Source organism: Alligator mississippiensis, chromosome 8 (assembly GCF_030867095.1).
Source record: "Alligator mississippiensis isolate rAllMis1 chromosome 8, rAllMis1, whole genome shotgun sequence".
Taxonomy (NCBI): domain Eukaryota; kingdom Metazoa; phylum Chordata; order Crocodylia; family Alligatoridae; genus Alligator; species Alligator mississippiensis.
Window position 1 is genome coordinate 66,272,943 of NC_081831.1, and position 9,540 is coordinate 66,282,482.

The 9,540-nt window shown below is 39.5% G+C and overlaps 1 protein-coding gene across 3 annotated transcripts in view; it reads left to right on the forward strand.

Annotated features, from left to right (window-relative positions):
- Positions 1 to 9,337, forward strand: part of ATP7A (ATPase copper transporting alpha) — a 61,224-nt gene extending 51,887 nt beyond the window's left edge. For all 3 annotated transcript variants that reach the window (XM_014607210.3, XM_006262566.4, XM_019487834.2), the window contains 9 exons: positions 180 to 374; positions 594 to 776; positions 1,140 to 1,353; positions 2,086 to 2,232; positions 2,561 to 2,703; positions 3,124 to 3,327; positions 4,025 to 4,142; positions 4,655 to 4,757; positions 5,702 to 9,337. In XM_014607210.3, the coding sequence (XP_014462696.1) occupies positions 180 to 374; positions 594 to 776; positions 1,140 to 1,353; positions 2,086 to 2,232; positions 2,561 to 2,703; positions 3,124 to 3,327; positions 4,025 to 4,142; positions 4,655 to 4,757; positions 5,702 to 5,978 (1,584 nt within the window). In that variant the 3' untranslated portion in view covers positions 5,979 to 9,337. The remainder of the gene's footprint in view (positions 1 to 179; positions 375 to 593; positions 777 to 1,139; positions 1,354 to 2,085; positions 2,233 to 2,560; positions 2,704 to 3,123; positions 3,328 to 4,024; positions 4,143 to 4,654; positions 4,758 to 5,701) is intronic.
- Positions 9,338 to 9,540: the final 203 nt, after the last annotated feature.

Genomic DNA, 9,540 nt, shown 5'->3' on the forward strand with positions numbered 1-9,540 from the left:
TGGGGAAAAAAAATTAAGGTTATATGAGCAATCTTGAATTTGGCACTTCCCAACTTTGGAGAAATTTATTTTTCCATGTTAACATGAGTCTGTGTGTGTAATTACAAATGTGAACATTGTAAAGCATCTATCCCACCCCATTGTATCCCCTTGCTAAACATGAATTTCTTTGTCATTAGGGTTACAATAAGAGCATTTCCAAAACTGAAGTGATAATCCGCTTTGCTTTCCAAGCCTCCATCACTGTCCTGTGTATTGCTTGCCCTTGCTCACTGGGCTTAGCTACCCCAACAGCGGTGATGGTGGGTACTGGAGTAGGAGCGCAGAATGGCATATTGATCAAAGGTGGGGAGCCACTAGAGATGGCACATAAGGTAAGAACATGCTGGGTTTTTTTCCATGGCTGTAACTTAGTGGGATTCTAAATGCTGGGTTCTGTGCTTGAATAACGCACAGAGTTCTACCAGATCACAACAGAGTTACAAGCTTGTGAATCCTTGTAAAGTGAAGTAAAGTAACTTGGCCAAGGATCATCTGAGTGCGCCTTGCAATAAGGTCTTTATGCAATAATGCAGTCTTGTGTTTTGCTTCAGGTTAAGGTAGTGGTGTTTGATAAAACAGGGACCATTACACATGGAGCACCTCAAGTGATGCAGGTGAAGATTCTCGTGGAGAGTAACCGGATGCCACACAATAGGATTTTGGCAATAGTGGGCACTGCAGAGAGTAACAGTGAACATCCCCTTGGAGTAGCGATAACAAAACACTGCAAGAAGGTATAGTACCAAGATCCTTTCACAGGGGCAGCATGTGTTGCAGTGAGAGAGAACCTCTCTTGCAGCACTTCCTTTAAAACATCTGTGAATAATCCTCAACGGTCTAGAAAGCAATTTGCTTATTGAAGGGACCTTTCATTTGGAGAGTTCAGCGAACAGAAAAATGCAAAGCCACATGGATTGTTGATACCATGTCACCTGCTTTAGAACCACACACTTTAACTTGTCTTTTGATGATGGCATATTCTTGGCTTATGATCTAGATTTGGGGTTAGGTGCGTTTTGCTAGAAGGCAGGTTTTATAAATGTAACTGAGATCTGCGCGGAATCAGAAAATGCTTGATTTATCTCCTTTTCCTGTAGGAACTGGACTCAGAAACCCTTGGGACATGCACAGATTTCCAGGTAGTTCCAGGCTGTGGCATTAGCTGTAAAGTCACCAATATTGAGGCATTGCTGTACAGGAGGAATCAAAGGATTGAAGGAAACAACATTAGAAATGTAACACTGGTGAAAATTGGTGAGGACACTGAGGAATCAATGCAACCAGCCTTGATTATTGATGCCCAGCTACCTGGTAAGCTGATGTAGCCTTATAAAATAATAGTCATCTCAGGAAGGAGGATTCCTTTTTTTGTGCTTTGTTTAGACTCCTTAGGGAAGAGGCTGCTATAGGCCATTAACTTTTCAGCCTGGGGAACTGAGATTGCATCCTCCTGGAGCAGTGCTTTAAATTAATACAGTTCTGCACATTATTCATCTGTAAAATGGGGATATTGATGCAGATGTGTGCCTGAGGGACATTGAAATGAAAGGAGTTATATTCAATTGAGGCACACGTAATTAAAGTTATTTGCCAACAGTACTTGGCAACAGAGCTGGCTCTTAGTGCTCTTCTCTGTCTTTCCACTGTTTTTCTTTCCAAGGGATTGCTACTCAGAATCTTCATGTCATTTACACAGCTGACCAATCTGTACCCACAGGGGCTCATGATCACAGCTCTTAGATGTACAATAGCACCCTGAGAGGAAGCTGACTCAATGCTTTCTACGTATGGTAGTGTGTATGGTGGAGACTTCCAGCTAAAACATTAACAGTCTGTCATTACAGAGGACCTAATTCTTGTCTGTATCAAGAACAAAGAAGTGAAAAGTTTGGGAGGTGGGAAGGAGAAACTCTTTGTAAGCATTATTTGGATTGTGGATATTGGTCCTCCCAGCCAGTCTGAGTACCCTGTGAATCCTCATGTAGATTAACAGGGGGCTGCCTAGTATTCAGATAATGATAGGACTGCATTTTCTTCCTTCAGCTACTATGAATTCTCAGAAGTACTCTGTTCTTATTGGAAACCGGGAGTGGATGAATAGAAATGGCATCCTCCTTCAAAGTGATGTTGATAATGCCATGATTGAACATGAACAAAGGGGTCGCACTGCTGTCCTAGTGGCTGTTGATGGTAAGACTGTGGCCATTTTCCTGCATTCTTTGACTTGTGACCATTAAATAGAAAGTGAAGAGAGAGACAGATGGCTGTGACACAGTAGACTGTGATAGAAGTGATGGGGTCACAACTCGGTCTCTACCTTTACACTTCTTGTAATATTTTGAAATGTAGAGGTTCTCCCAGCCCTTCTCAGTGGCCTGGGTTTTTGGCTACTGTGCAACACTTTTAAGGTGAAGGACAAGAGGGAATATTATCAACTCTGAGGAATGGGTCTCTGCCTCCTAAAGGTGAAGAAAACTTCAATAGGAACATACTTATTATCATACATTCTCTCTATTAGGAGTGCTCTGTGGCTTGATAGCAATTGCTGATACAGTGAAACCTGAGGCTGAATTGGCAGTCTTCACTTTGAAGACAATGGGCTTAGAAGTTGTTCTAATGACTGGAGACAACAGCAAAACAGCCAGATCTATTGCTGCTCAGGTAAATTGTTTGAATATTCCTACATTGCTTATAGACTTTTGCTCCCAGTGAATCCTGTTGAACTTCACCCTAGGGGGAGAGGAACCTCACATCCTGTTCTGGGGATATTTGAATAAACTCTTCTTTAACTTCAGTTTTATTTCTACTGTTAAGATAACTGGTTTCTCCCAACCAATCAGTCAGTTATTACTTTTCTTGCTAAATCAAATCTCAAAGTTGAGCTCTTCCTCATGCTACTTCCAGCCCTGGAAAAATAACACAGTAAGACAGGGAAAAGAGTGTGTTTGGTTTGCAGCTTAACAGCTACAATGCAATTGGAGTTTCTGTTGTTAATCCAGGTGGATACCTGTAGTTAGTGGCAGCATTAAAAACATGTAAACTCAGACAGAAGCTGAGGTTTTGTCCTCTCTCTTCCCTTAGGTTGGCATCACCAAAGTGTTTGCTGAGGTTCTTCCTTCCCACAAAGTAGCCAAAGTGAAACAGTTACAAGATGAAGGGAAGCGGGTAGCGATGGTGGGAGATGGGATCAATGATTCCCCTGCTCTTGCCATGGCTAATGTTGGAATTGCTATTGGCACAGGCACTGATGTTGCCATTGAGGCTGCAGATGTGGTTCTAATTAGGGTAAGTAACTAAACTAAGGTTGTTTCACTAATGCAAAATGAGTTGGGGGCATTCAGTGAAGGGACAGACATGAGCTCAGTCCATCTCATCCCCACTGGCCTGCACTGGGTCTGCTGCTCATGTGTTGTTGTTCGTTTCTTCAGACTCGTAGAATTGGGGCAAGATGGAAACAGGCTCTCTCTGATTCCTGAGCAGTGATGAGTCTCGCTGGCTTCCCCCAGCTTCCTTTTTTATTGTGGCAACAGGGCCAAGCATGAGGGTGGGTAAAGGAGGGGGCCTTTGGGGAGGAAATGGAATGTACCGAAATAAAATAAAATTGAATTGCCTTGGGCATTGTAGTAACTCAGACAGATCCACTGCTTATTCCCATATGCCATGCTTCATCCAAGAGTGCAGCTTTTTTCCTAAATTCGTTTGATAGATACAAGCGTCCCTCTCTCACCACACTGACACACTATAAGGATTATTTGAATTGTTGTAGTGCCAAGAGCTTGCAGTCAAAATTGGAGCCTATTGTGCCAGGTGCAGTACAAGCATAAACCTGTGGGAAAGGCTTAATCTAAAAAACACCAAATGTACTTTTGTGTCAGAAATGCCAGGGTTTAGTATTTAGCTTTAAAAAACAGGTGAATGATGAAATCACATTTGTACCTTTTTTATTTTTCTTTGACTTCTGTAAGTATTTACTGATTTGCAGGATGACTTGATGGATGTAGTGGCAAGTATAGATTTATCAAGGAAGACTGTCAAAAGGATCCGGATCAACTTTGTCTTTGCTCTGATTTATAACCTTATTGGAGTTCCTGTAGCTGCTGGTATGTAAATGTTTCATTGTGGTACTGGCCTGGGGCTTTGCTAGTATGTGAAATGGTATTGGCTTTTTTTGAGTGATTATCAGAATAAGGTTCTAGAGTTCAGAGAAATTGTAGCAGGGTAGCACAGTCATCTCCCATGGTTAGGTTCTGTATATCAACAACATTATATTAAATATAATCCAGGGTTTGGGGCCTATGAAGGAAACACTTCAGCTGTGGAGGCAAGAGGGTAAGTTTTTAGATATACTTTAGAATAGGTTATCTAACACAACTGGAATATTCTAGTCTAGCTACAGCACAGCTACTTGTTCTGAACAGTTTTTTAATGATTTCATTCTGTGAATTGCATTAAATAATTGAGTTCACTGGCAATTAAATAATTGAGTTCAAGTAGAGACATCCCTCGTGATGCTTGCTGTATTCTTATGTAGTGTCTTAGAAGTACTCTGAGGAATGTTCTGTTCATGTAGCAGTGCTTATGTGTAAACAGTGGTGGGCGATTTCTTCCCTAGGTGTCTTCCTGCCAATTGGTTTGGTTCTGCAGCCATGGATGGGCTCTGCAGCTATGGCCGCCTCTTCCGTTTCCGTTGTACTTTCTTCTCTGATGCTAAAGCTGTAAGTATAAGCAGTTCTGTAGTTCATGGTTAAGATGATCTTTAGGCACAGGTCTTATATCTTATAGAGGCCATTGGGCCTAGGAAACTGAGCACAGGGCTAGGAGGCAGAGCTCCAAGATCTAATCTCAGGTCTGAATTGTCATTCAGGTGCCTACCAAGAGCTGGCTTCAGGGCAGCTGTCACCTTGTTCAAAGCTCTCCCCTCTTGGCTTCTTTTCTGTCCATTTTATTTGAACGGAGTAGGAAATTGGTTTAAAGCACCTTAAAAAGATGACTTTGAATGGCAGTCTGAGTACACCTGATGAGAACTCTGAAATTGAGAAGTGATTTTTGTATCTAAAAATCACTATGCACATAGCACACAAAAATTCTTGACCCTGGAAATCTGATAGAAGCTTTGCCAGATCATGCTGACCATTTCCAAACTGTTGTGGTTATAGAGCAAGGATGTTGTAAACACTGGAATATAAATTATTGCAATAAACAGTGTTACATGTTATTGTTTGTTCCATTTCTTACTCCTCAGGCAGCTGTAATAGAAAGCTGGAGCAAGTAAAGGTCCATGCCACACTACAGATGTCAGTGGCTCCTGGGTAAAAAAGTGGTAGCTTGTTAAGTAGAGAGACACTGGGGCCATGCCTCTTCCAGTTGCCAACTCAGTAGGTGCATTCTGTCTGGATGTACCTGGGGCATTCACCACCAGTCAATCAGGGAGACTTATAGAGTGGTACAAGTCTGCTTTGCTTTGCTTTTCACTTTAAAAAAGGAATTAAGCACTCATTTGACATGAATATCATCCAAAAAATAAACAATTACAAGCTTTTGTGCAATAAGTGTCACTGTGTATTAATGCTTCTAATTCATACACATGTATATGCAGTACAGTTTCCACCCTTCTTGCAGTTACTTCAAACTAATAGGAATTGCATTTTTTTCTCTTTAGTTACAAGAAACCAAGTTCTGAGAAATATGAACTCCGTGCCCATGGCCAAATGAAACACAAGAGTCCTTCAGAAATTAGCGTTCATATTGGAATTAATGAAACAGGGAAAGATTCTCCTAAACTGAGTCTAATGGATCGGATCATCAATTACAGCAGAGCCTCGATAAATTCCCTTTTCTCCGATAAGCGATCACTCAACAGCATAGTTCTCAGTGAGCCAGATAAGCACTCGCTCTTAGTGGGGGACTTCAGAGAGGAAGACGACACAGCGTTATGAAAAATTCTGAAGGAGACATGGCTGGCCAGAACACTTTATAAGCACTGACATGTTCTGGAGGTCTGACTTGTTTTCATTTTATGGGTTTAATTGCTCATTTATATGGGAAAGAAAATATTTTTATGCTTCAAACTGAAAAGCTGCTCTGTTTTATTTGCAGTTACCTTCCAGTATTTTTTTTAACCCAGTCACAGCAAAAAGAAAAGGAGCAGTAGCTACTAAAGCCTCCCAGCAAAGCTGGGTAACAGTCCTATGAAGCTATTTGTGTCATATTATTTTTGACAAGATACCAAAATAAACCCTCCAGGGAGAGCAGAAATAGGCTGGGAAATAAATAATGGGCAACTATGGGCAGTTTTTTTATGCCTAGCGTAGTTAAAGTGTGCATCACAAGGATCTTAAATGTGAAAGTTGTTTGCAAGCGGATGTGCCTTATTGCATAACTTTCAGGATTTTTCATATTTTTATACCCCTGCTTCGTACAAAAATGGTTCCTCAAACATTTTACCTTTTATGTTATTTAATATTCCCCCCTCCAGCATTCAAAGCATCTCATCCCCTTTGATCTGGATTTCTTATCATACACAGAAAGATTAAGGGGCCTTCCTACTATTTGGTCCCTGTTTATCTTCTTTCTTTTTTCCAAGTACTCATGTCCCAATACACTCCTGCTACTGAGAAGGCACTCTAAAAGTACACACCCTGGGCGGATCTGTCGTTTCACTCCTGCTCTTTGCTAGCTCCAAAAATGCATCATCTGAGATCTTTCTGAGCATCTAACATGCTATGCTACTAGGTGAATTATTGGGCTGTCTAAGAAGCCTGTTTATTCATTTCAAGTAGGTGGTGTTTAGTTAGCAGAACTATTTCTTTCCCTTTAAATTAACTCAGCTGATTCATATAGATGCTACAGATGTTACACTGCTCTTATCTTTTTACAATTCACTCCTTGCAGTTGGCTATGAATACCAAAGTATTTCCTTTATTTATTGTGTACTGAGCTAGCACCAGTTACTTGTAATGCTGTCAAGTGTCCACATACCAGGGATGTTCCTGAGCTAAACCCCTAGATCCAAACTGTCTCGGTTTGGGAAGGTTAAGCTCCACCATCATTTCCTACAGAACTGAACGCTCAAAGTCTGAATATCTTTTATCATTAAATCAGAAAGATTGAAAGTACAATTGGTGTTTATCACCCAATAATCTACTTGGGATGTTTATTAATCTGTAAACCTTACACTGTAGACCTACTGCAGTGAGAGCTAACTAAAAGCAGGCTTGGTAAATAAGTCTTATGAACCACACTATGGAATTGGAGCCATGAGGTGATTGTTTAATTTCCATTTGTGTTTTTTAGAGAATTGAGAACACCTCGAATCAGAAATAGACAATGCAGATTGCTAAACATTAGCATTCTGGTTTTGAAATTAATTTAAGACATGCATCATGCATATAAAAAAAGTCATAAGAAGAGTTTGCTCTGTTTTAAAATAATTCATCACTGAAATATCTCTTACTTGAATATTAAGGGGAAAATATCCAGATATGAAAGCAGTAAGGCTGTGCAGTGGAATACACTATCAAGAAGGCACAAGAGCAGCACATTTTTCATGTTCCAATGAGTGCAATATGTTATTTGTTATTGTTCTTGCTACACGAGGTAGAGAATTAGGTAGTAGGGAAACAACACACTTCTATAGAGTTTGTTTTCCTGAGATTGCTAACTAAAAAGATTTTTTTAAAGATTTTTAATCTAGATCATAGCTATATTTGTCCATTTTGATGACAGAAAATATTGTTATGCTGCAGTAAAACCATTTCATTAAATGGTAGTCTTCAACAGCAAAGCTATTTATGAGAAAATGAATGGATATTTGTGTAGAAACTACTACTTGCCTAGGCAATGTTTAGTGCTTCAGAATTGATAATTTGCTTCCAAATTATTCCAGTTCTCTCTGTCCTCTCCCCTCATTTTGGGAGGCTGTTCTTGGTGAGATCCAGCAGGTGGAATGGGAAGTACTTGCATTTTTTTTTCTAAAAGGAGCATTTTCACGTGAGGACAGACTTTCAATTTGAAATAGAAGGTATTTCTATATGGTGGTGACAGGTAGTCTTTTTCTGCTTCATCCTGCAAGAAGGACACAGGGCCTTGGCTTGTAAGGGAATTTTGGCATTGATCTCTTTGGACCCAGGATCTGCTTTGTAATTCTGTACTAAAGCTTAAAATGGCTCCATATCAGCATTATGCTTTGGCCACAGGCAGCAGGAACAGTCATTTTTGGTTAAGCCCTGGTTTAAACTCCCATTTGATAGTTACAAAACAGACAGTTGTGAGAGCAACTCATTACTAAATGTTTTAGGTGAATGGATTTGGTTAAATCAGCTATATATGAAAGTCCCCTGCCCCACTCCCATTCACAAGTCTCTTCAAGAGTTTCCCAGCTGTTTGCTGAATCCATTTAAACCAATATTTGATCCAGTTGCAGCACAGAAACTGTCCTAATCAAAACTGAGGTGCCTCTTGTTTTAATCAGCTGACTGGAAATGTGTTTTGAACTTGAATGCATACACAATGCATTGAAATATTCAGTACTGTAGATTTGGTCCAGGATATCTTGAGCCCATCTCCTTGAAAACAGAGTTGTTTGTCCAACAAATATTTCTGTCATGAGTTGTAGCTGTTTTAGAATGTTTATCTTTGGATGCCTTGTGAATAAAGTATTTTATATAATGCTTTACATTGAAAAACCAAAATGTTTTCTAGTTTGATTGTACTGTGCAGGTGAAATACCATGAAAGGTAAAATATTTCCACAAATATAAACAGAATAATTTTTTGTCAATAAACTTTATTCCTGTTTGACAACCTCGTGATATCAGGAGTTTAAATTCTAATGTGTAATCAAAGCTATCTGAATAATAGTAGTCATAGATGAATACATACGTTAAACCAGGTTTTTTATTTATTTTTATTACTTCCAGCAGTGTCACTTAGTTTCAAAAGCTAAGTGTAAAACCTCTCCTTTCTTAAAATCAACACACTCAAGACCCTGAAAACCTTTGTCTGAATATTACACTGTATAAGCCAGTACACTTTTACAAATGATAATGAAATGTCTTGTAGTTATATATAACAGTTTGTACCAAAAGGAACTGACCAAATCTCAAAGGAGACAAAATCCTTCTTCTTCTTCTCCTCCTCCTCCTCTGAACAATCTTGTGCAATATTTAGTACTATTATGTGTCTCTATGAATATGTAATATCACAGTTCTGATTCTGTCACGACTGTGCCTCGAACTTTATAATTATAATGTTGTTAAAATAGTGTTCATTGCCTGCTTATTAAAGTGTATTCTAGATCTCTTTTTTTCCCAATATTTCTGTGCTAAGATAGCAGCTGCTTGCTGTGTCCTGCAGTGTGTTGTGTTTCACTGTCAGCTCAAAGTGTGGTTCTTAGAAATAAATTTTCACTTGCCCATTTGAGAAGGGTCCTCTGAAGCATGTTAAAAGGCAGAGATACTGGGATGGGTATTATGAAACTGTCTTACATCAAACAGTTTTC